This window comes from Chionomys nivalis, chromosome 14 (genome assembly GCF_950005125.1).
Source record: "Chionomys nivalis chromosome 14, mChiNiv1.1, whole genome shotgun sequence".
NCBI classification, from domain to species: Eukaryota; Metazoa; Chordata; class Mammalia; order Rodentia; family Cricetidae; genus Chionomys; species Chionomys nivalis.
Window position 1 is genome coordinate 45,764,839 of NC_080099.1, and position 26,588 is coordinate 45,791,426.

Consider the following 26,588-nt stretch of genomic DNA (forward strand, 5'->3'; position numbering starts at 1 on the left):
CGCAGCCATCCAGGAGGAGGAAGTTGAAGTTGTCAGTTTTTGCACATACTGTTTTTACCTAAAGATTGGACGGCCATTTCTCAGCATTTGTACTTGGACCAGTGGAAACTTTGCCCTCTGATGAATCTAAGGCATTGGCATCCTTGACACGGCTGTGCTCACGCAGAGGCACACTCGCTCCCCACAGAGGCACACTCGCTCACACAGAGGCACACTCGCTCCCCACAGGCTTTTTTTTTTTTTAAAGATTGAATTTTTATTGTTGTTTGTGTGTTTTTTGAGACAGGGTTTCTCTGTGTAGCCCTTACTGTTCTGGGAACTCTCGGTAGACCAGGCTGGCTTGAACTTTAGAGAGCTGCCTGGCTCTACCACCCAAATGCTGGGATTAAAGGTATGCACCACCACAGCCCAGCTTAGATTAATTTTTATTACTTTAAATTTTGTGTTTGTGTGCTCTGAGGCAGGGAGGTGTGCACATGTGTCAGAGGCCAGAAGTGCTGCTCTTGGAGCTGGACTTAACAGGTGGTAGTGAGCTGTCTCACATGGATGCTGAGAGTCAAACTCAGGTCTTTCGCAAGAATGGTGTTCTGTCTTCATGACTGAGCCATCTCTCCAGGCTGTGTGTGTGTGTGTGTGATCTTATTTTATATGTATGAGTGTTTTGCCTGCATGTATGTATGTGCACACATGCATGTCTGGTGCTCTCAGTTTGGAAGAGGGCATCAGATCCCTGCAACTGGAGTTATAGATGGTTGTGACTCATCATGTGGATGCTATGAATCAAATCCGGGTCCTCTAGAAGAGCAGCCAGTGCTCTTAGCCACTGAACCATTGCTCCAGCTCCTGGGTCTATATTCTTTTTTATTTGTTTGCTTGTTTTGAGAGAGGGTCTCACTGTATAGTTCTGGCTGTCCTGGAATTTACTGTGTAGACCAGACTAGCCTCAAGCTTACAGAGATCTGCCTACCTCTGCCTCCCAAGTTCTGAGATTAAAGGCATGCGCCTGGCACCTGAGTTGTTTTACATATATTGAGGAGAGGCAGTGGACGTTTTTGAGTTCAAGGCCAGCCTGGTCTACAGAACAGCTAGAGATACACAGAGAAACCCTGACTCAAACAAACAAACAAACAAAAAGGAATCACCTGTCAGTCCTGTAGTATGATCTGGATCACAGCCTGTGGTGTCCTCAGCGGGGAGGAGTCAGGGAAGTATGCACACAAATGAGGAGTTAATGCAACAGGTAACACAGGACATTGGCTTCAGATCTTTTGCAGAGCAGTGGCTCTACTACAGGTCATGTGACCCCAGCTGTTATCTGCACACCGGCTCCCCTCATTTGTCACAGAATTCTTTCCTTTTTTCTTTTCGGTACATTTTCGACTCCAGAATCTTGTTTTTTTGAGACAGGATTTCTCTGTGTAGCCCTGGCTATCCTGGAACTCACTCTGTAGACCAGGCTGGCCTTAATCTCACAGAAATTCATCTGACTCTGCCTCCTGAGTGCTGGGTTAAGGTGTGCACCCCCATCCAGCCTCTGCCTCCTGAGTGCTGGTGTAAGGTGTGCGCCCCATTCAGCCTCTGCCTCCTGAGTGCTGGTGTAAGGTGTGCGCCCCCATCCAGCCTCAACTCCAGAGTCTTTATTATCTATTTGTTTATGGACACAATTAGGCAGGATCTTTGTGAAATTCTCTTTTAGAAGCTGTATGTTTAATACTTGTGATAATAAGACACATTGTGAAAATAAGATACATCATCTCTAAATTATTCACTGCCCCTTAGATCATAGATAAATTATCTCCTAAGGACTTTTCAGAAATCTTAGCTTTTTGGAGGTCTTTCTAGTAACTGTATAGAGTATCTGTGCCACTTTTTGAATTGAGACTCAACTTTCCATATATTTTGTATTTGAATTTTGTTATGTAACAACCCTTTTTGGTAAACATTTGGGCTTATAAAATTCTCATCTTGTTTAATATCTGGACGGCTGAGATGTTTTGAGCTCGCAGTCGCAGACTGGCCTGGCTAAGATAGTGACCTTAAGTGTGTGGCCATGGACAACGTGTTGCTGTTGTTTACTCTTCTTGCTTTCTAGTGACTTTATTTTCTGCTCAAGGGATTTAGTATCTGTTCAGATAACTTTCTTTTTAAAGGCCACATAAAGTAATGACCTCTAATCTTAGCCTTGAAAAATTCCCAGACCTATCATTTGAGAATACTACTCAATGGTAGGCAACTAGTGCTGTTAGAAAATGTGTATTTTACTTTGAATATTACTTCCCTGCCTAAAGGACTTTGATTAGCCAAATGGTACATGAATGGCGTAATTGACAGCTCCCGGCCCTGGCCTTGTGTGATGCTCTTCGTGTCCTGTCACTAAGTGCAGCTCAGAGCAGCTCTTCCTGAAGAGCATCACCTGATTCTGAAAACCAACCCTTCCAGTGCGACACAGTCTTATCTGAAATAGCACTTGTCTCTTGGATCCAGTGAGAACATTTAGAAATGATGGGTTCTATAGGGAAAGACCTACAATTAATGATTTTTTTTAAATGAGTGTGAGCAATATTTCCAGGAGATAATCAACAGTCATAGTTAAGATAGCTGAACTAGGAGCTGGAGAGGTGGCTCAGCCATTAAGAGCACTTGTTGCTCCTACAGAGGACCCTGGTTCATTTCCCAGCACCATGTGGTAGCTCACTACCATTTTTAACTCCAGTTCTAAGGCATCCAATGTCCTCTTCTGACCTCCATGGATGCCAGGCACACATGTAGTGTACACAGATACACACAGGCAAAATGCTCATACACATAAAAGTAAAAATAAATCTATAAAAAAGATATATGGGCAATTGACATCATGGATAAAGTTTAACAATTAGTGACATGATAAAGCGTTCATGGGATTGTATTAATATGTACGGTCAGGTCTCTTCATGACGGAGAAGACATTTTCCCCAGGGTCAGGGCTCTAGTTGCCCTGGTGGACTCCTTCCCCTTGTCCACTCTCCATGATAACAGAGCTTCTCGGTGAGGTCCCGCCTAGGCACAGTGATGCTGCTTCAAAGTTGGCAGAGAATATTACAAATGGTTATTACCTTGATTTGTTTGACTTTTTTTTGTTAAAAAGATAATGTTTAGTTCTTTGCTGCTGAATCCTTAAGTGCAAAGGGGGAGCCGTGTTCCTAAGTAGTTGCAGTTGTTCTTTGAAATCTGTTTCAGCCTAGTTAGACAATCCTGAAAGTGGTTTGAGTAATTGGAGTTTTTCCGTGGTTCCAGTAGAAGAGAAATCCTTCATTCAGCCCTCTTCTTGAAGCAGTGAAATGGTTTGTTCTTTTTTTTCCTGAAGCAAGAATTATGAGCGTAACGCCGCAGGCAGAACAGACTCTGTTAATATATAAAGCTTCCCCGTATTTACCCTCAGCACTGGTAAATAATGTGCCTGACTGTGAAATGGAAAAGTTAAAGCTTTCTATTTGTGCATTTTGAGCTTTTCAGAGGTATTACATACTCTGGGAATAATAATAAAAGATACTAGGGCTTATACAGTGCCTTTGTGTGCGGAGCTCATAGACACACTAAGGCATTGATCCTAGCACAGTACTTGATTGTGACTTTGAAAGGTCATGAGTTACGGTTGCTGCAAAATCTCGAAAAGATGGAAGGACACTGCAGTTTACAAATACTGCTTTAAAGTCTACACAAAAGTCTACAGCTCAAAGTTACCAGGAATTTTGGTAGCTTATATGTTGACTTTTTGATAGATTTTTTTTAATGCTTTTGCCATTTTTTCCTATCCGTAAATACTTCCAATGACAGATTGTCTTTTAAATAGGAACACAGAATATACTTTTAACCCTTTCTTTTTCCTTGGCTGAGACAGCTTATAACCATTATGGTTTCCAGAGTATTTAATGTAACAGGGTGTTTTTGTTTTTTCTTTTTCTTTTTTTTTTGGTCCTGAATCTAGTGCTGAGTATTTGTGGGTGTGTAACTGTTGATCTGGAATACAGTAGCCATGTGCCATCATTTTCAACTCTTTTGTTTTCTAGGTTTATTCTACAATCCAAGGAAGTAATTCACAACCAGCTGTTAGAAAAACAGAAAGTAGCAGAAGAAAAAATTAAAGAACTGGAGGTATGTCCACATGACAACAGCAGCCAGCTCGTAGGGAAGAGACGTGGTAACTCCTTTGTGTTGTGTTAAACGAAAGCTGACCGACAGAGTGCAGGTCGTGGCTTCATTTTCTCTAATTTACTGTAATTGTTAAAACTGTGGAACAGCCATATTCATAGCGGTATTTGAAGATAAGAAACGAAACTTTTTTTTTAAACTGTAGGCAGTTTTTTTTGTAAATTTATTTTATTATTATTGTTTTATGTTCATTGGTCAGATGCCCTGGAACTGGATTTACAGACAGTTGTGAGCTGCCATGTGGGTGCTGGGAATTGAACTCAGGACCTTTGGAAGAACAGTCAGTGAGCTGAGCCGTCTCTCCAGCCCCCTGTAGGCAGTTTTTAAAGATAAGGTGTTGGTCTGAATGTGTATTCTCCATTGCCTTTTACTACACAGTTTCTTTAAGACAAAACAAAACAAACCATAGACAAAAGAGTAGTGGACTGTGGCGATGGAGAGAATATTGGACAATAGCAGCAGCTGCCAGAGGGTCTTACTGTACTGTCTCTTTTACACGCAATTCTTTATCTTAGATTTAGACAATAACAAAGTAGGGAGCCATAATTAATAAACAGTCTGAGTGATGGTGTGTGCTCCTGCGAGGAAAGCAAGCATCTTTAAAGCTTGGGTAAAAGATAGTAGATCAGGAAGTGGTGGGAAGCTCAAGCTTATTACAGTTTTCTTTTGGTTGAGACCTTTGATGGGATTTTTTCCCGGGGCTTTGGTGAAGGGCCAGTCCTGTACATCACAACAGTTAGATGGCTGTTTCTTAGGTACCAAGATTTCCTGTGACCGGGGTGGATATACTATGATTTCATAGGTCAGGTGACCTAATTTCTGTCAGTACTGTTGAGGCAGTGGTTTAGAATATGACTCAACCCTCTGCTGAATTGGGGAGACACCCCCTCTAGTCAGTGGGGGTTTCTCAGGGCACTGATTTGGCATAGCCTGAGAGTGTGGAAGAGCTTCTTAGATTTACTTTAGTTTGACTGATAATTTAAACTAACTTGATGTATTAGTGGCTTGGAAAGATGCAATGTAAAAATAAAACAAAAACCATAAAGAAAAAAAATCCGTCAGCCTACAGTAACCAGTTTGTTGTTATAGCCTGTTTTGTTGCCTTTGTGCCTCGGAGCTGCTTTAGAGAAATATTCTTCCTGTTAGTTTCACTCAAGAAAAAACAAAAATATCTGAATAACCCAAATGAAACTATTTCATATAGTTTAAACAAAAAATTGTTTTTTGCAGCTAAGTGAATACATTTGAAAATTGTTCTGATGAATAAATAGCAGAATGCAAGTTTTTTCCTTTGTGTATGTGTGTGTGTTATGTGTTCATGTGCATGTGTATTTGTGTTATGTGTTTGTGTGCATGTGGGCGCCTGAGGTCAACCTTGGTATTTTTCTCTGTCACTCTAGTTTTTGAGAGTGTCTCTCACTGTACCTGGAACTCACTGATGTGGCCAGCACTCTAGGAACCCTCAAGTCTCTGCCTTCCCAGCTGTGATGGTACAGGTGCTGGGGATTTGAACTCAGGTCCTCATGTTTGTACGGCAAACACTTTACTGAGCCATCTCTTCAGCCCCATGTGCTTAAATGCTTTGTGGAAACAAACCAGAACTAAAGTCATTCTATGTGTCTAAATTTTGTTGTGTTATGGCTTTCAAGACTAAGTTTCATTTAGTTCATACTGGCCTTTAACTTGCTGTGTAGCCAAAGATAACCTTGAACTCCTGATTTTCCTGTCTCCGATTCCTAAGTTGTGAGATTGTGGGTATATGCCAACACTCCTGGCTTTTGAATGTAAAGCTGTATATTGGATTGTTAAACAGGGTTACTGTATGGAAATAATGTTTTTCTTTCGTGTGGTGGTGGAACATGCATGTGCTATGGCTTGTGTGTGGAAGGCAGAGGACAACTCAAGAGTTGGTTGTCTCCTTTTGCCCTGTGGGACCTAGAGATTGAACTCAGGTCATCAGGCTTGTTGGCAAGTGCCTTTACCAGAAGAGCTGTCGCGCTGCCCCCAGATTTTTTTTTCTTATAATCCGTGTTGAATAAGTTATAAATATACATTAACTATTTGTGCAAAATTTAATGTTTTTGTGTGTGTACTATGACACTTGAGCAGAGATCAGGGTCAGTTTTTGGGAGTTGGTTCTGTGGATTTTAGGGCTAAAACTCAGGTGGTCAGATTTGGATGGCAAGTGTTATACTCTCTGCTCTTATTTTTTTAGCTTTTATACTTAAACATGTTCCAGGGGCCTAGAGAAGTAAGTGTTCATGAGTTTGAGCTTAAGCAGCTCCCACAGGACACCTCTGTTCAGTCCCAGCACCCAGGGCAGCTGACTCACAACCACCTATGGAGTTCCACTGCCCTCCTTGCCTCTGTGGAGATCTGCATTCTTCTCTCTCTCTCTCTCTCTCTCTCTCTCTCACATACACACACACACACACACACACACACACACACACACACGTTACCAAGATAAAATTGCCACACATGATTTTAGCATATTGCTCAGTTCTAACGAACACAAGGGAATTTACTTTGTAGAAGCTTTTCTTTCAGATCTCCCAAATACTGCTGGATATTTTGTTTAGTAGAACCAAGTTAGGGCCTTTGGCGCCTATCTGAAAGACTAATTAAAGCCACAGAAAACTACCAGGGCTAAATAACGTCTACTCTAGGAAGTTAATTTTCTTCTTTCAGATCTTTAATTTTATATGTTATTTATATTATAAAAATTATACTCTACACCATAAAAAGAAAAAAAACTCGAGCAATAGAAAAAATTAAGCATGGAAATATAATCTCCTTGTTTTCCTGTATCCCTCCAAATGTTACTGCACAATTTGGTATGTATTGTTTTAAACTTTGCTCAGTATAGGTATTTTTATACATAATACATACCTACATACATTTAAAAATAAAACATTATTCTATGTCACTTGATAATTATTGATGGCTTTCTGATTTAATAATGTAAATTTCTATTTGATTTTTTATTTTCCATTCCTCCCACCTTATGACTGCCTTAGCATACAGACAAGCCTTGAAGATATCCCAGATTTTGGTAACAACAAAGCATGTATTTTTAAGCATATATTATAAAACTATATTATTAAGGCTAAAATGATTTTTTTTTGTTTTCCCAGTACTTATGAGAGCTGTGTTTGCATTATACTTTACCCTAACTAGCATCCTATATCATTTTATTTAGAAAATGCATATGGCAGACTCCCTATGAGAGGCCTTACCCTTTTGGAGGAGTAGATGGGAGTAGGCTGGGGGGAGGCAGGGATAGGGGAGCAGGAGAAATGAGGGAGTTTGAAGTATCCCGGAGATTACTACAATATGACACAGACAGAAGTTAGCATACACTGTTGAAGACATGCTAACTGGCTTATAACAAACCTACGAGTGTTAAACGATGCTGTTTCAGTGAGATGGTAAAGGTGATTACTGCCAAACCTGATGGCAATCCCTGGAACACACAGAGAGACAGAAGAGACCAATTCCTGAAGTCGTTCTCTTGATCTCCATGGTGCACGTGTGTGTGAGAGCACATGCACGTGCACACACACACACACACACACTCTCTTTCTAATTGTAAAAAAAATGCAAGTAAAGAAAAGAAATGCAGTAGCTACAAAACAGTGGTGTGAGATGCCTTCACTTTCCATCTCTGCCTGTGACCTCTGGTTTTGGTTTTTCAAGACAAGGTTTCTCTGTGCAACATTCCTGCTGCCCTGGAACTCACTTTGTAGACCACGCTGGCCTTGAATTCACAGAGCTCTGCCTCTGGAGTGCTGGGACTAAAGGTGTGCACTACCACCACCTGGCCAATGACCCCTGTTTTTACCATCAGCCTACACGTGCAAGATCTTTTTCTTTCCTGAAACAAATTTTCCTGAAAAAAATCCCTATGAGCTTTTGTTTTGATTTTGGATTTGGGTTTTGGGTTTTTGAAACAGGGTCTCTCTGTGTAGCCCTGGCTGTCCTGGAACTCACTCTGTAGACCAGGCTGGCCTCAGAGATCTCCTGCCTCTGGTTTCACAGGGCTGGGATTAAAGGCGTGTGCCACCACAGCCTGCCTCTTAGGTTTTTTTTTTTTTTTTTAATTGCACACATTAATCATCTGTTCCTGCACCTGAAACCCACTTGTGCACTAGAACAGACTCACATTAATTTTAATAATTCTCTCTTATTTTTCTTCTGCGTATTCAGTTAGTGATGAAAGATTGCTGGGATCTCCTTCTCTAAGGGTATTTAGGAATGTGCCTTTCATCCGCCAGTCTAGTGGGCAGTGATATTAGAGGCTGTGCGGGTGTAAGTGCCCATGGTTACTGCATGCATACTTCAGGGCATACGCTTTTGATTTAGGGCTGTCTCAGCTCTTCTGAAAGTAGCTTCCCACTTATTTCTAGCATCCGCTGTTAGAGCCGTCAATCCGATTGTTGTTAATTCATCTCCTGTGCTGTTCGGGATCAGCACTGTTGAGGCTGACCCTCATCATGGTCTCTTTCTGCTTTTAGGCACATCTGTATGCTCTTCTGCCTTTTCCTTCTGTGTCCAACAGGGTTACCACCCTTGCCACCACCCTGGTTAGCTCAGCAGTGACAGAGTAAGAGTGAGGAAATGCAGGCCTCTGGTCCTTGGCTTTGTGCCATTTCTGAGGCAAAGCGTTGCAATATTAGGGTTGTTGAAATATTTCCCCAGCCCAGGCTATACGTAAAATCCAAAACATTTTATTAAATTCTGAAAGCGGAAGAGAACTGATGCGGGAACCAGATAGGAGGCATCTGTGATGCTACAACTGGCTTAGCTCTGATCCCTGATGAGAACATATTTTGGGGGAATTCCTACAATTAAGGAAATTTTACTCTCCCCACTGAGGGCAATTTTTTCCAGAGCACAGGTGGCACTTAGGGTGGATGTCCAATTTTGCTGTAAATATTTCATTTTTGAGCTGGCAGGGGTTCTGTGATGGGACCTGTCTTTGGAGGTCTCCAGAATGCTTTAAAAACATTTAGCATGAGGGCTGGAGAGATGGTCAGTGCTTAAGAGCACACACTATTCTTCAGCAGGCCCTGCGTTCAGTTCCCACTGTTCTCGTCAGGCTGCCCACACTGCCTGTAACTGCAGCTTGGGGGGTTGACACCTCTGGCCTCTGCCACAAGCTGCACTAGCATGCACACCCCCATCATAATAAAATAATTCTTTAAAAATAACTCAGAAATCTTAGGCATGGAATATACCCATTTCAGCTGCTTGAATTACTCAGTTTAGAACCCATTATAATTTTAGTCTAATTAATTATTTTGTAATGACATATGGAATTCAAAGAAATATGTATTAAATATAGTTTAAGAATTATAAAGCAAATACTGATAATAATTATAAGGCTGAGAAATCAGATATGGGCAAGACACCAGAGGTGCCAGAATGTTTGTTTTTCACTCCCTGGTCACACTGCACCCCCTTGCCCCTGCCCACAGGCAGCTGCTCTTTTTGAGACAGGGTCTCACTGTAGCCCTGGCTGGCCTACCACTCATTCTGTACATCAGACTGGTCTCAAACTCAGAGATCCTCCTGTCCCTGCCTCCCGAGTTCAGGGTTTAAAGGAAAGTGCTACCATACCTGACAACCATCTCACCCTATTTTCGCCTTTTATTCTCAAGACAAGATTTCTCTACATAGCCCTGGCTGTCCAACTCCTCTAGTCCAGATGGTCTCGAACTCAGAGATCTGCCTGCCTCTGCCTCTCAGTGCTTGGATTAAAGGCATGTGTCACCATGCCTGACTTTTTAAAAAATTAATTAGTTAATTATTTTCACTACCCTAACTTTTGAGGTAACCATTTAATTTTTCAAAAAAGATTTGTTTGAGGCTGAAGAGATGATCCAGCACTTGCTGCTCTTGAAGAGGATCCAGGTTCAGTTCCCAGACCCACATGGCAGCTCACAGCCATTCATAAGTCCAGTTTTAGGGGATCTAACATCCTTTTTCAGATTCCAAAGGCACCAGGCATGCATGTGGTACACATGTAAAATATTCCTACACAAAGATAGTTATTTTTAAAAATCTAAAAAAATTTGTTTTTAAGTTTTATTTTATTTATATGTGTGTGTGTCTGTGTGGGTATGAGTGTGGGTTTGTGTGTATGTCTGTGTGGGTGCATACATGAGAGGGCAATTGCCCAAGGAAGCTAGTGTCAGATCCCCTGGAGCTGGAATTACAGGCAGCTGGGGGGGGGGTCGGAATCAAATTTGTTTCCTCTGCAAGAGTTGTCAGTGCTTTTAGCAGCTGAGCCATCTTTTCAGCTCTACTTTACTCTTTATGGACCCAGAGAGATAGTTCAGCCATTCAGAGCACTGGCTACTCTTCCAGAGGACCCAGGTTCAATTCCCAGCACCCACAATAGCAGCTCACACCTATATGTATCTCGTTTCTAAGTGATCTTGTGCCCCCTTCTGGCTTCTGTGGGTATTGGGCATGTGGTACACAGATATGCATCAAGGCAAAACACCCATAGAATAAAAGTATTAGTATTATTACCTGCAAATGTATCCTAAAAATAATGTGACTTAACCTCTTTTTGGACTTTGTTGTATGTGGAGTGTTTGTTATCCAAGGTGACTTGCTGTCTAGTATCACATTGTATAGAAGTTCTAGGACACAGTCCATTCTTATCCTTACAGACCTCAAAGTGCCTGGCAGTTTATAGCATACTCTTGCTGAGAAGGGGACTTCGTTTTGGAGACTACCTTTATCTTCACCCCAGCAGAACTTGAGTCCTAGAAAGAATTATATGTCAGAAATTGACTCCACAAACTTCTAACTTTCAGTACTAGCTAGGCACTTATGACTTTATTTTTATTTATTTATTTATTTATTTTTTGAGACAGGATTTCTCTGTGTAGCTTTGGTACCTATCCTGGAACTAGCTCTTGTAGACCAGGCTGGCCTTGAGCTCACAGAGATCCATCTGCCTCTGCCACCAAGTACTGGGATTAAAAGCGTGTGCCACCACTACCTGGCTATTTTTTTATTTTTAAAAAATGCAAAGACCAAGTTTCCAGCCAAGTTCCTTTGTTTTCGCTTGGAATTCTGGGCCATGTGATGGTTTTTAGTGCTTCGTACATTGAGATTTCATACATGGCTGGTTATTTCTTTATGGAGTTCATTTGCATTCTCAGCACTTACAAAAATGTTCATTTTAAAATAGTTTTTGGTTGTTTAAGATGTAAGTGTGAAAGAGCCTAGTTGATGGTGAACTCTATGTGACCCCGTGTCCTGGTGTCATAGGCGGCGGGATGTACTTCATGCTCACCTGGTGTCGCCTTCAGAAGTGGTGTAGGGTCGGTCCCTCAGCGCCCACATGTGTTCTTGTTCTGATCACATGTTCCCTGCATCACTATTCCCAGTGCCTTAGTGTGCTTGTGTTGTGTTCTAGTTGGTGAAATTTGCCCAAATAGAAACTTTGGTATATTTCATATCCTCAGTAGAAATATTTTTGGTCTGAGGAGAATTTAGATGTAAACAGTTCAAATGGACTGTTCTTTTTAACTAGACAACTCTATTATTTATCTATTTGTAAAATACACATTACAGATACTTTATATATGCTCATTCCTTTGATTGGCTCTACTCCCTGGTGGTGAGCCTTCATTTTGCGGCTAAGTTTTCCCTTCAGTAACTACGTGTGCATCGCAGTGAGCCCAGAGGGGGGTTTTCTACATCTTGGCTCAGTTGTTCTCTTCTCACGGATCTGAATCTAGGTGGCCTTGTTGCTCCTCTTGTAGTGTTTGTGCCACAGCAGTCGTTCTGTTGCATGCTTCAGAGGATTGTTGACCTCAGCCTTGGCTGCTACACACTTTATATGTCCAGTCATAAGTACAGACTCCTGGCTTCCTGTGCCTCAGGTCTTTTTTGGGCTACCTAGAGTTTTGTTTCTTTTGATGAGTTCCTTTTTAAATTTTCCTTCATGTTAGTGGGCAGCTCCTTGGTGGTGTAACCATGTGGACTTCCACTTACCCTCATTCTCACTCGGTCAGTTGCTGTTCTTACAATACAGGGGATCGCCAGCTTCAAGCTACAGACAGATACTGACCAAGCAGGTGCAGTCTGGGAGGTAGAGGCAGGGGAATCAGAAGTTGACGGTCTTCCTTTGTTATGTAGTTCCAGGCCATCCAGGGCTCCATGAGAACCTGAGACAGACAGACAGAAAGGTGCTGTCCAGCAAAAGCCAGAGTGTTCATTCCTCAGTGAGGAGAAGGCTCTGCCTGCTTTAGTGAGCGCATCTGTGGCAGGATGGTATCTCCCTCCATAGTTTGGTGGTAACTTAAGTCAGAGGTTTTCCTATGATGGTTTAAAAGTAGTTTGGCTCACAGCCTGGTGTGTGTGTGTGTGTGTGTGTGTGTGCACTCTCTCATGAACCCATGCACACTGAAGTACACGGGCAGAGGTCAGTAGATGAGGGGAAGTCAGGTCTTTTCCACCATGTGGGATTTGGGGTTGAAGTCAGGCGTAAGCAGCAAACCTTTAACCTTTAACCACTGCTGGCTAGTCCTAAGGGTTTTTTTGTTTGTTTGTTTTGTTTTTTTGTAAAACAATTTGGTTTTATTCACTTCAGCTTTGTTTGTTTTTTGAGATGGGGGTCTCTGTAGCCTTGGCCCTTATGAACTTGCTAAGTAACTAAGACTGTCCTTGAAGGCCTGGTCCTTCTGTCTCAGCTTCCCAAGTGCTGGGATTACAGAGATATGCCGCCACACCCAACTTCTGCTTTTGTTTTTAAGAAAATAGATGTGAGCGTGGAACAGAATTCCAGTTCAGGAAACTGTATCAGTTTCCACTGATTTCTGTACTGCAATACTATTTTTATCTGTGACTCCAAAGGTTCAGATTGTGTGATGCTGCAGAGATGTGGAAAATGGTTCTTTCTTATGGTGGGAGGAAGTGGTGACTTCGTTGTTTTTTGCTGGTAGTTTTTGATAATCCCCCTCCCTTTAGCTATTCTAGGCCTGTTTAGTTGTCAGGCGTCGCCCACTAAATTGCTAAAATAACAAATAAGGGGAGGGAGTTCTAAGGCCTTTGCTGTTGAGCTACATAGGATGGTGCTCAGTTGAGTTCCTGGGGAGGAAGGTGATGTTTGTTTAAAATACTGACAAGACCGTTGAGTGCTCCTTTTTCTCAAACCCCATAGAGCTGTATACTCACATCCATTTACAGTGGAGAGCCAGAGCCAGGGGCTCACAAAGCTTGCTCTGACTCCGTTTGTGCTGGAGATTAACATGCATTTGTGGTCTTGTACCTCTGGCTTTTGATAGTGGGGCTGCACTGCGAGAGCTTGTGTGTTGAGAGAAGGAAGGCAAATGAGGGTTGGTGGTTCGAATGGGAGAGTTAATGTGTGAAAAGGAAATGCACTTAGTCCTAACCAGGTGCCTGAGTCAGGTTGACTAAAAAAGTTAAGCACACATGTGACTCCAGTACACCTTCCTGCATTTAATTTAAAACTTGAAACATTATTTATTTTGTATGTATTTGTGTGTGATCATGCACAGGCTCCTGCTTGCAGTCTGAAGACAGCTTGACCGAGGAGTCAGTTCTGTCCTTCTACCATGTAGGTCCTGGGGACCAAAAGCCAGGTTTTGCCGCAGGCACCTCGACTCACTGAGCCATCTTGCTGGCCCTTCCTGTATTTGATTTTTTTTTCTTTTTCAGCAGGTTTTAAAAATTAACTAATTATTCTTAAACCCTGGCCACAGTTTCCCCTCCCTCTTCTCGTCCCAGTGGGGGGGAGGCGGCGAGGGGCCCCCATCCACTCCTCCTCCTTTTCTCTTCAGAAAAGGGCAGGTCTCCCGTGGATGTGGACAAAACACGGCAGTAGACTAAGTACCTCCCCATGTACTAAGGCTGGGCAAGGCGACCCAGTATGAAGAATAGGGTCCCGAAAGCCAGCCGGAGAGTCAGAGACAGCCACATGGAAAACTGTGCCTGGGTTTGTCTGGATCTCTGGTCTCCATTTCTCCTAATCAAAATAATGCTCGCTGTAAAGGAGACCCAGCAGTCTGTGTCTGTGAAGCTGTTGAAGGATCCCCGCATGTCTTCCTGTCCCCTCTGTGTGTCACAGAGAGAGGTGAATTGGGTGAAAGACTTTGTTAGGCTTCTGATGTTATGAGTTTTTCTTGACTTAACCTACTAAGGACTTGCTTGGGTTTTCATAGTCTAGGTTGCTAAAGTCTCATCTGAAATCCTTTCTTTGCATAATTCCTGTTTTGATTTGGAGTGGGATAGTGTCTGAATCTGACCATTTTAATACCAGAGCCAAAAAATGGATTGTTTTCATTGCAGATTTTTTGGATGGAAGGCTTGAGTGTGTCTGAGGGAAGCCTGGTGTTCACATGAAGCTTGGGTACTGCAGGCTTTGGGAATGCTTGCTTTACCACCACCCCCTCCTTTTTTTTTTTTTTTTTTTTTTGAGACAGAGTCTCACTGTGTAGCCCTGACTGTCCTGGAACTCACTATGTAGACCAGGCTGGCCTCTGAGATCTGCTTGCCTCTGTCTCCCGATTACTAGGACTAAAGGTGTGCACCAGCACGCCCGGCTTTTACTCATCTCTTACATCTCCTGCTGGCTTCAGTGGATAGTTCGATGAAAGCTTCTGCGCTATCCAGGCGGTAGGTTCTGCCATCTTGGACTGTGGCGGTGGCAGTGGATAAATATGAAGGCAGAGAAGATGATTGTGTCTGAGCATGGAAGAGGAGTCAGGCGAGGCTGGGATTTTGTCCTGTGTCCTGGAGTCTTTTCTCCTCCTGCACTTTACATCCCTTCTGTTGGAGAGGGTCTGGGACAGGGTCACAAGATGGAGGCATTCTCCAACCTTTAAGATGTGGTGGAAGTTTTTGGTTTTGTTTTGTGTTTTGAAGCAGGGTCTTGGGTAGCCTAAACTGGCCTACAGACTCACTGTGTAGCTGAGGAAGACTTGAACTCCTGATCCTACCTGCTGGGATTATAGACATGTAGACAATTGGAACTCTGCACACACAGATCTAAGCACCCTGGGGAAAGTGTCACTAATTGACTGGGACAGTGCCGTTAGGTTAGGGCTGGCTGTCACCTCCCCACAGCTGGGGGGCTGAGACGGAGGGATCTGAATCACAGATGATGTGGGCAGGGCCGTGTCAGAGTGGAAAGGCCTAGGAGAAGGGAGCTGAAAGGAAATGGCTGGCATCACTTTCACTCGCTTGGTCTGAGTTCTACTTCTGAGTAAGTAGCTGTTCCTGGTGCCAGTGACTCATTCGCTGTGGTTTGCATACACTGCTCTGTGTGCCCTGGGCTCCCAGAGGTGATCCACTGTGATAGTCCACGTGTTCATAGGAACAGATGTTGCTAACCTCTGTACACCAGTGTTTCCTAGTCAGTCTTGAAGTTTCAAAACTAATTTTAAAAGTACTAAGCCTTGCACATGAGTAATTTATTATTTACTTATGATATGAGCCCGACACCTGTTTTTTGTTTGTGTTTTTTTTTTTTTTTTTTTTTTATTTTTTTGAGCCAGGGTCTCAACTAGATAGCCCTAAGTGTGCTGGAACTCACTATGTAGACCAGTCTCAAACTCACAGAGATTCACCTGCCTCTACCTCCCAAGTGTGGGATCAAAGGCGTGTGTCACTGTACCTGTGTACTGATCATGCGTATTGCCATCAAATGTTTATAAAAGTTTTGTTTTTAATTGGAAAATCAGGGCATAGAGATATGCAAAATTTAAACAGCGTTTGGGACTGGGATGTAACTCAGTTCTGAGTTTGGTCAGTAGTGCCATGTAGACCAGGTGTGGGACACAGGCTTGCAATCCCAGCACTCAGGAGGAAGGTCAGAAATTGTGTTGTTGAGAGAAGCATGGGTCATGTGAGACCCTGTCTCAACCAGCAGACGTGTACTCGTCACCCAGAGCTAACAAATGAAAGAAAGCTTGATTGTTCCCTCGCGGCAGTACTGGAGATTGAACCCTGGGCCTTGCACGTGCTAGGCAAGCCATTCCCCAGCATCTAGCTGTAATTTTGGTTTTTACAGAAACCAAAGCTAGATGCAGAAGCACACACCTTTCAGTGCTCTGGAGGGAGAGGCAGATCTATCTGTTGAGTTCGAGACCAGCCTGGTCTACATAGTGAGTTGCAGGCCAGTCAGGATTACATAGGGAGAGAACAAAATGACCTAAAAAGAAACCCCAACAGCTCCCTCCACACACACCAGCCCGCCACCATTGCCACCACCGCCATCACTGCCACCACTGCTGTCACCACCACACAACACTGATGAGACTGGAGTCTGAAAAGCTCTCTCCCCAGCGGTATAGCCTAGTTGTTGTTAGCCAGAAGCAGCTACTGCCAGGAAGGAGACCCCACAGCCCCTCCTAGTTCATTTGTTTGAGTGACCAGGGAACGCTTTTGTTGGCTGTGTTCATGCTGTGGACACATGATGGACAAAATGCCGTTCAGATCTCCTAGCGACTTCTTTTCACTCTGTAGCAGTTTTAAAGCCCTGTCTACATAAGTAGATGTAGCTTGTTGACATTAAACTGTTGTAGTAAATTCCACAAGAAAAAGTAACTTTCTGTATTTTGTTTGAAGAATCTACTGTTGAAACTATAGTTTACCTCACTTAAGTGTGCCATGGGGCCCCGAGACTCCTCCAAGAAGCATAAACTCTAGGGCTCACTGCTGGACTGGAGGATATAAGTGTGGTATCTGGTGCTCTGATTTCTTTACAGCCATGGAGAATGAAGAAAGCCATCTCGTGAATTGGTGTCCTTTGCCCATAGTTGGGAAATAAAGATCACATGTGCTTGGCAGGGCTAAGACCTATTCAGAGAAAGAGAGGACATCAGATGGGAAGCCAGAATTCTGCCACCAGACCCCAACGCATGCCGTCATTCACTTTGGCTCTAAAGAAATGAAAATTATTCCAAACATTTCTCTCTCTCTCTCTCTCTCTGTGTGTGTGTGTGTGTGTGTATCTTGTTTCTCCCCTGCTCTGGGTTCCAGAGATTTGTAGCAAGCACCTTTCTTTACTCTGAGTCCTCTTACTAGCCCAAGAGGTGGGATTCTTATGGAATGTTTGAATGTTCTAGGATTTTTGATCTTTTTATAAAATTATAATTCTCTTAAAAACTTCAGCTCTGAGTAGAGATTATGAGTGGTTTCTCCAGAGCCTGTCACCTAGGGGTTGAAGAAAGGGCAAAATGAAACCACCCCTTGAATCATGCTTGCATAGAGAATTGTGCCAAGGACACTTTTATTACTCCCAAGTCATTATAAATTTAATTGGTATTATGTCAGCTATTTAGATCAGAGCTAATAGCATATGAAACTGCAGTCTGTTTACACCAGTTCCATGGTAGCATGGGTGGGTGTGGAGTTGAGGACAAATGACAACTGTGACGTTTGGTCCATGAATGATTTCATCATGGTCTGAACTCTGTATCAATCACCCTGGACTGAGAAGTGGGTGATGTGGACCTGGTCTTTCTGTCAGAGCACTTGGCTGGGAACAAGGTCCTGGTTGCTTGTCTAGCCTAGGAGTTTAGTTTAGAGACAGCAGTGTCTCCGGGGGGGGGGGGGGGGTTACGGACAGGTATAAGTGAGCCTCTTTTCCTTTCCATTTGATGAAGCAAAAGCCAAGGTTTTTGGAAAGCTTTATAAATAGCCCTTTGATACCGGAGTCGATTTGTCGTCTCAGTTCTGCCCTCTGTTGACCCACACAGATCAGCCAGGCGGTGCCTGTGACTCATGCATCTGTGCCTGCCGTGGCTTTGAGCTTGTTTTCACCGTTTCCAGGTCCTTTTATGGGCTTCCGGTGGCCATATCTCTATTTTTTCAGTTGTATAAATATGTTAACTCAATTGGGGAGTAGCAATGTGACCACATGGGAGTTTCCTTGCCATTGTTTGCTCATTGCCTCTCTGAGTCCCTATTAAATCATTGGTCTAATGCTTAGGGTTTCTGCTTGTCTTCCCTGGCCACTGTGTGCGTGGTTCCCTTAAATTTCTAGGTGGCTGCAGATTGCTTGGGGTACAACTGGGGTGGCATCCGCTAGGTGCTCCTTCTCTGTTGCACCTGTTCCAGACGGAGGCTGCAGCACAGTGCCTCACCTGCATGGTGCATCAGTTTGAGAAGACCTTTTTTAAGTGAGATAAAATGCAGCTGAACTAAAACTGTCGCATAACCGTCACTACTGTGATTCCAGAAGTCTTCCCAAAGGAATCCAGCTTGCATACTGGTTACAGTTTCCCACCATTGAGTCTCCATTGGCAGCCATTTCATCTGTTTTCTGTTTCTAGATTGCCTGACTTTCTTTAGAAATTTCATTACACTTTTATTTATTCACTAATGTGCACACACTTGTGACTTATGTGTAGGAATACTTGTGCCGTAGCATCTGTATGCAGTCAGAGGACAGCTTTGAGGGTCTGTTCTCTCCTGTGGTGTGGGTTCCAGGAATCAAATACAGGCTGTCTTGGGGCTTGGCACCAGCCACCTTTACCTGCCAAGTCATCACCATGGTCCTAGATTGATTATTTTTGTTGTTTGTATAACATAACTTTTGGGGGTTAGCGTAATTATTTTCAGGGTTTATCTGTGATATAGCATTTACCAATACTTCCCCCTCATTTTGTCTGCATAGTAATCCGTAGTATGAATGTTCCATAATGTCTTAAACACTCATGGGCATGTGCACTGTTTCTGCCTTGGCTAAGGACAGTCTCAGCAAGCACCTGGGTTTCTTTCTCTTGGCATCACCTTCCTGTGAAAGCTGGCAGGTCATATGACTTAATGTCTTAACTTCCCCCCAACTGTTGCCCATGGTATCTGCACCCCTTATGTTCTTGCCATCAACACAGAGGTTTCAGTTTTTCTGTATCCTTACCAACACTTGTTATTTTGAAGATAGTGAAATGTTCTCTCATTGTGATACTAGATTTTTGTGGTATTTGCAATTTTGTAATAAATAATGATGTTGAATTATTTTTTCATGTGCCGATTGACCATTAATATGTCATTTTAAAAAGAAAATTCTGTTTTCACATTCTTCGATTTAACATAATTTTTAAATTTTGTTTATTATGTATGAAGGTGTGTATGTGTTGTGTGGAGGCCAGGGGACAATTTCCACTGTGTGAGCTGGGATTGAATTTAGTTCATCTGGTTTGGTAACAAGTTAGTGCACTACCCACAGAGCGGCTCCCCGCTCCCTTTGCTTGTTTTAGTTTTTGTTTTTTTAATTGCTCTTTTTGCTATTGAGTTGTAGGAAAACAGCAGTTGGAGCAGAGAGCCTGGCCACAAGTTCACACACCTGCGGGAGTCCTGTCCCCAACTGAGCTGAGTCAGTCACACCCCCGCCTCTAAGAATGTGAGGTGTTGGCCCTGCTTCCTCTCCCAGCTGGGCACACCCTGTGCACTCTGCTTTACTGGGCCTTCAGGCCAAACTCTGCCGTGAACACTTGATTTCTGGCTCCTGTTAAGACGGGCAGGGTGCACAGGGCAGCCACCGCTTTTGCGTTAGTGCTGCTGGAGTGAGAGTTCCTCAGTTTCTTTTACCGAGATCCTTGTTTCCTTCTTTTTAGAAACCTTAAAGCAATTGCTGTGCATGTTTCTGTGTGTGTGTCATGTATGTGTAGGTGCCCAGGGAGGCAAGAAAAGAGCATCTGAGCCTCGGGGGCTGGAGTCACAGTAGTCACCAGACAGTGTGGGTGCTAGGAACTGAATTGAGTGAGTCCTGGAAAGACAGAAAGTGCTCTTAATTGCTGAGCCATCTGTCCAGCCCTGTGAACCGTTTCTTAATCTTGGAAAAGCAAATATATATTAAGAAAATTCTTGATTTTTTTTTAAAGTGTGTCTCCATATTCTTGATTATATACCAAACCCTTGTATTTTTCTCCTGGAAAGAGACCTGTGGTGTGTAGGTTTGTAATGTTTGTCAGCTGAGACAGGCAATCCCGCGGGGTTTCTGTGAGGATACTGGTAGTTCTCTGTGCTGCCTTTTGCTGATCTCCAAGTACTTAATGGGATTCTCAGCCTTGGCCTTGGATGGTCTCTGAGGACATCTTCTGGGCTGCTGTATTTCCTGAGCAAGCACTTCTGGCCTTCTCGGCACTTCTCCGTCTGGTTATGAGCATGCTTCTGCAGCGGTCCTGGGTCTGACAAGGCCCAGGGTCTCTCAGGGAAACATTTGACAACTACAATAGTGCCTTATTTCTTTCATGAAACTTAGGGGTCAGGCCTCAGAGTAGAAGATATCCTAGAATCTAGATAGCCCCTCCTTTTCCACACAGCCATCTTCCCTCCATCCATCCCTCCTTCCCTCCTCTCCTCCCTCCTTTCTAACCTGTCCCAGCCCCCCAGAGTGTGTGTGTGTGTGTGTGTGTGTCCCCGTTCGTCCCTACCAGGCACCACCGGTGACATTGTCGCTGCTCCTGTCAGATCTCATGTCTTCGTAGGCCACTTTCCTCTTGTTTTTTTCTCCTCTTTAGCCTGTTTGTTCCTCGTCTACCTCCAGTCAGAAGCTGTTGAATTTCTTTAAGGTTAATCTTTTATACTCTATAGTGTCATCCTTTCTCATGACTTCCAATGTCACTCATATCTTAGTTTGCAGGAATGGGTTCTCTTCCGTCGTGTGAGTCTTGGGAATCAAACCCAGGTGGTCATGGTGGCAGGCACCCTTACCTACCGAGCCATCCTACTGCCCATACATCTATAGATATGTGTGTGAGAGAGATTTTAGTTTTTCTCTTTTGGTGGTCCTGGGAACTGAATCCCAGGCTCCACACGTATTAGGTAGGTACTATGTTCTGAACTACATTACATCCCCAACCTCCCAAGTTATACTCTCAACTTTCTGTTTTTTGAGACAGGGTCTCTTGTGTCTTGCTAGCTGGAAGTCACTGTGTAGCTCAGGCTTGTTTCAGACTCACAAAGCTCTTTCACCTCTGCCTCCTGAGTGCTGGCGCTAAAGGTTTATGTTTTGTTCATGTGTGTGCAGGCGCTTATGTGCATGTGGAGGACAGAAGTCAGCTTTGGGTGGCATTCCTCGTATTTTGGACAGGGACTCTCATAGGCCTGTAAGTAAGCCCCAGGGGCCCACCTGCTCGGCCTCCGGCTCCGGGGAGTGCGCCGCTGTCCATGGTCCGGCCCGCGGTGCGGTGTGTGGATTGGACTTGGGTTCTCAGGCTCGCACAGCAAGCAGTCCATCAACCACACCTTCTCCCCAGCCCCAACTGACCTCTGCCGACTTCAGGTCCAGTCCGGTTTTCACCTCACATCTACCTTGGGTGTGTTATAGGTGCCTTATACACAGTATGTTGAAAATAAAATTTGTAATCTTCCCTTGCAATCCTGTTCCTGGATTCCTAAGCTCAGTAAAAGGTGATGCCAGCCAGCTAGCCAGCATGCAAGCCCAAGCAAGGTGGGGGGTCTGGAGAACATTCCCCTCTCGCCCTCTCCCCCAGCACCTGATACCTCATGCAGGTTACAGCGAAGGTTTGGGTGAAATTCTATTGTTACTCTTCCTCACGATGTTCCTTAAAATCTCTCTATTTTTCTGTTTTCTTTTTTTAAATTTTATTTTATTGATTTTTATTGTGCTCTACATTTTTCTCTGCTCCCCGCCTCTCCCCTCCCAAAATCTCTCTCTTCTTTATATTCACTGTCCACTGTCACCACTAGGATACTGTCCCTTTTTTGTTTGTTTTTGAAATAGGGTTTCTCTGTGTAGCCCCAGCTATTCTACAATTCTTTTGTAGATCAAGCTGAACTTGAACTCAGACAGAGATCCTCCTGTCTCTGCCTCCTGAGTTGCTGGGATTAAGGTGAGTACCACCCCTGCCTGACTTGGGGGAGGGTACGGGTAAGACACTGTCTTTTAAAGACTGCTGCAGTGCCCTGGTAAATTCCCGCATTTAAAATGTGTGGTCTGTAATCCTGCACTTCACAGCATCTCTCAGCCATAGAACTCAGCATTCTATCTGCACATCACAGGCAACTGGTTCAGGATGCTTAGCCATGACAGCAGCCTCGCTGCGGACAAAGAAACACTGTCCTGAGCACACCTGCTACCTGTCTGTGACTCATAGGCCCTTCTGAGGGGAGCTGTGTTTTCTTTCTGAGCTTCAGTCAGAAGGAGATTCTGTGAAAAGATTTGACTTTTCTTAGAGTTTAAAACCTTGTGGCTTTATTTTGCATTTAAGATAAATACTGGAACTTTGGTGGCTTAAGTCCCTGTATAATTGGTTGGGCATGTGATCTATGCCTTTAATCCCAGCACCCTGGAGACAGAGACAAGTAGATCTGAGTTCCAGGGTAGCAGGCTACATAGTGAGTTCTGGTATAGCCAGAGCTATGTAGATAGACCTTGTCTCAAAAAACAAATAAGAAGACCCTGAAGCAATTACTTGTATTGTTCTGTTATTAAGTAAAACTCATGGGAGTTGGATATCAGGGTAAAAACCTGATTGACCAGAGAAGCGACCAGTGGCCTCCCTCCCCTCTCCTTCCTTGGTCCAAAAAAGGCCTGTGAATCATTCTAAGCCCCTCCTACTACTTTCTGTGTCATTCTTTATGTCCTGGGTCCTCCAAAACCTCTAAGGCTAATTCTGGTCAACTAGTAGCTAACTCTGCTCTCTGATTCAAGGTAAACTTTATTGGTAGTGTCAGAGTGTAAACAAAATACCCCACAACAAGACTCTGTCTAATTTGACTGATTCTCACTTGCCCATCTCTGTGCTCCAGTTTTGTTGATATCCAGGTCTCTGAACACATCTGCCCTGGTCTATGTTCAGAAGCACCTCTGCAATAGCCTTGATTACCTCTGATGCTTCCTCCTGTGGACTGCTTTCCCTCAGAACCCTATTACATTCTGTGTGGTTTTAAATAAGAAATGGCCCACATAGGCTCATATATTTGAATGCTTAGTCGTCAGGGAGTGGTACTATGTGAGAAGGATTAGGAGGCGTGGCCTTGTTGCAGGAAGTGTGTCACTGGAGGTGGGCATTGCATTTTTAAAATCCACACCAGGTCAAGCATGTCTCCACCCCACTCCTCTTTAAAACATCTTTAAAATTCACTTTTATTTATTGTGTTTTGGAGAGTCATTATCAATACCAGGAGTTCACTGTTGCTTAAGTAGGAGACTGATTTTGATTCCTACAGAAAGGAAGGGACGCTTAACAGTGGGGAGGGGTGCATCTCACATGTGGATTCATTACATTCAGCAGCAGAAAGCATTGATCGTTAGATTTTCTTTATTCTGGTGAACTGAGGGAGGCTGGAGAAGAGATTCAAAAAGACAGAGACAACGAGTATGAACTAGTTTTGGAGCACAGACAGGTGGACACACTGAGGACTTTAATAGGTTTCTGGCCAATGAGTATCCGTTGAGGGTCATGGTCTGTGGAACTGTCCTGCACATTGAAATGTTTCTTCAGCAGTACCTAGCCGTTGCAGGCATGCATAGGTGACTGCTTTAACATAGGCTAGCATCTTCTAGGCAGCTGCAACAGAGGGAAAGGGCAAAGGAGAAAGGGGAGGCAGTAAAGTCATTTTTTAAAGATTTGTTTGTTTATTTTATGTATGAGTGCTCCGTATGCTTGTGCGCCTTTAGGTCAGAAGAGGGCATCAGTCCTCCTGTAGATGGTTGTGAGCCACCCTGTGGTTGCTGGGAATTGAGCTTGGGATTCTGGAGAGCCCCCGGTGCTCTTAACTGCTGAGCCATCTCTCCAGTCCCATTTTTTTGTTTATTTGAGACAAGGTTTCTTTGTGTAATAGTCCTGACTATCCTGGAACTCTCTTCATAGACCAGGCTGGCCTCAAACTCACAGAGATCCGCCTGCCCCTGTCTCCTGGGTGCAGGGATTAAAAGCGTGCGCCACCACACCCAGCTTGTTTTTGTGTGTTTGAAAATTTAAAATTCCTTTCTGGTCTGTGGCACCTAAGCCGGGTAGGTGGGGAGGGACGGGTGGCACACTGGACTGTGAGAGTGACTGAGGATGCACTGGAGCGGACGCAGGCACTGGTGTCCGGGAGGTCTCGAGGTGGTGGTGAGAGTCCAGCCTGGAGGGGCACAATCACTGAAGGTGTGGAATCTAGTGGGTACCCCGAGCTGCGTGGAATATGGGGGGTATCAGTGGGTTGTCATCTGCTTTCCAGTTGAAGTCACTTGATGATGCAACCTCCGTAAGCAGAAGGCAGAGAGCCCCCCCACCCCTCAGTGAATGGGGCCTCATCCAGGCAGCTGGGAGTGGGGTGCCGTGAATGTCTGACACCAGGACATTTCCAGTTGAAGGAAAAAGTCGGGAAAGCTGTTCCATGAAGCGAGCTGAATGAATGAGTTCATGGAAATGGTCATGTTTGTTAGTGTTCATTGATTAACGTCACTGCAACTCCACCTGCTCTGCTCATTCCACCCTGGAAAGCTCCGTCTTTTTGAGGAGAGAGGCTGGCAAATTACAGCTGCCGAGCAGACCTGGGCCTCAGTCTTTTTTCCAAGGCCTGCTGTGCCGGCTGAGAGTACACCACTGACTCACACATTGTCAGTGGCCGCTTTCGTGTTACAGTAACAGACAGCCCCATACAACATAAACTAGTTATTATCTGGCCTTTCATTGGAAAATTTTCCTGGCTCCTGATTTGGAACACTGGCTCTCAGGATTCAGCAGGTTTGGGAATCACCGGATGGCTGTAAAAACACAGATTATCACTCAACCCGGGGTTTCTGATTCAGTGAGTCTTGGTTGGGGCCCAAGAATGTGCATTTCTGACAAGTTCCCTGCTGATGCTCTGCTTCTGGGGTGAAACCACACGAGAAACCACTGCTCTCCAGGTCCCTTCTCCCCCTAACCTTTGCTGAACCAGTGTCCCAGCCTGTATCAGTGCCGGCCAGTGGACAGGATTTCTGGGCTTTCACCCTCACTTTTAAGCCAGTGTTGCCTGCTGCTGATGACTGGGTGAAGCCTGCTCATTGCCATTGCTTTGGACAAGCTGCCTTCTGGCCCTGCACTCCCTGTAAGCTTTCCTTCACCCTTGCCCCCCAACTTTCTTGGAGCTTAAATGGAACTCTTAGGCAAGGCAGCAGTGTTGTAATATGGCCGCATGTTGGTTTCCGACTGCTCAGCCCCAGAATAGTCGCACAGAAACTGTGTTATTTAAATCATTGATTGGCCCATTAGCTCTAGCTTCTTATTGGCTAACTCTTACATCTTAGTTTAACCCATCTCCATTAATCTGTGCATCACCACGAGGTCGTGGCCTATCAGCAAAGTTTCAGCGCCTGTCTCCGGCTGTGGCTTCATGGCTTCTCTCTGACTCTGCCTCCTTTCTCCCAGCATTCAGTTTAAGTTTTCCCTGCCTACCTAAGTTCTGCCGTATCAACAGACCAAGACAGTTTCTTTATTCACCAATGGTATTCATAGCAGTAGAGGTCACATGACCTCAGGGGGACTTAGGGTCTAGCCACTGGTTTGGAAGAAGAAAGCCTCCCACCCCCAATCTCGTGTTTATGCTCTGACATGCTGGAGTGTAACACGAAGGGGGCCTGCTTGTTGGGGTTTCTGTCCCGCCCGATAACCCACAGCCAGCAAGCCCCAAAGAAAATCACACAGGGATCTCTATAGGGTATAAAGCTGATTGGCCCATTAGCTCAGGCTACTTATTAGCTCTTGTAGCTTATATTAACTCATTATTTTGATCTATTTTTTGCCATGTGGCTCGGTACCTTTTTCAGCTGGTAGGTCACATCCTGCTTCCTCAGTGGTCTGCATAGGACCTGGAGAAATCAACTTCCTCTTTCCCAGAATTCTCCTGTTCTCGTTGCATCATTTCTACTTTCTGCCTGGTTTTCCCACCTATACTTCCTGCCTGGCCAATCAGCGTTTATTTAAAACATGATTGACAGAATACAGACAATTCTCCCACACCACTGGAGCAGTGTAGCAAGCGCTTTGTCGTGATGGGTTGAGTTGGACAGGGAGCAGAGGAGCAGAGGATCCAGGTGGCTTGGGGTATGACCCCAGATGGGAGCAGCATCAACTTTTCTGCAGGAAAACTACAGTCTGTGTCTACTGAACAAATTATGGGCTCCTTCCTGTCCTTGAGCAGAATGGCCTCCAAAGGCTGTCCCTACTGTAGTTTCTGTAAGAATGCAGGCACCGTACCCTGCTAAGGTGCTTGTTCTCTTTGAGCTTGTCCTTCAGAGCTGTGGTTCTGCAGTCACCGTGGGACCAGCATCTTCAGTGGGAGTTCACGGGTGGTCGGTACCTGACTCTTCTATCACATCCTGACTTTTCCTGTCTTTGTTACACTCTCTTCACCAGTTCATCAGACATCCTTGCTGTCCCAGAGATGCTCCCACTGGCTAGGGAGACCTC

At 44.3% G+C, this 26,588-nt stretch overlaps 1 protein-coding gene across 1 annotated transcript in view; it reads left to right on the forward strand.

Annotated features, from left to right (window-relative positions):
- Positions 1-26,588, forward strand: part of Pfdn1 (prefoldin subunit 1) — a 51,157-nt gene that overhangs the window by 18,336 nt on the left and 6,233 nt on the right. The window contains exon 3 of the mRNA XM_057788969.1: positions 4,047-4,131. Within this exon, the coding sequence (XP_057644952.1) occupies positions 4,047-4,131 (85 nt within the window). The remainder of the gene's footprint in view (positions 1-4,046; positions 4,132-26,588) is intronic.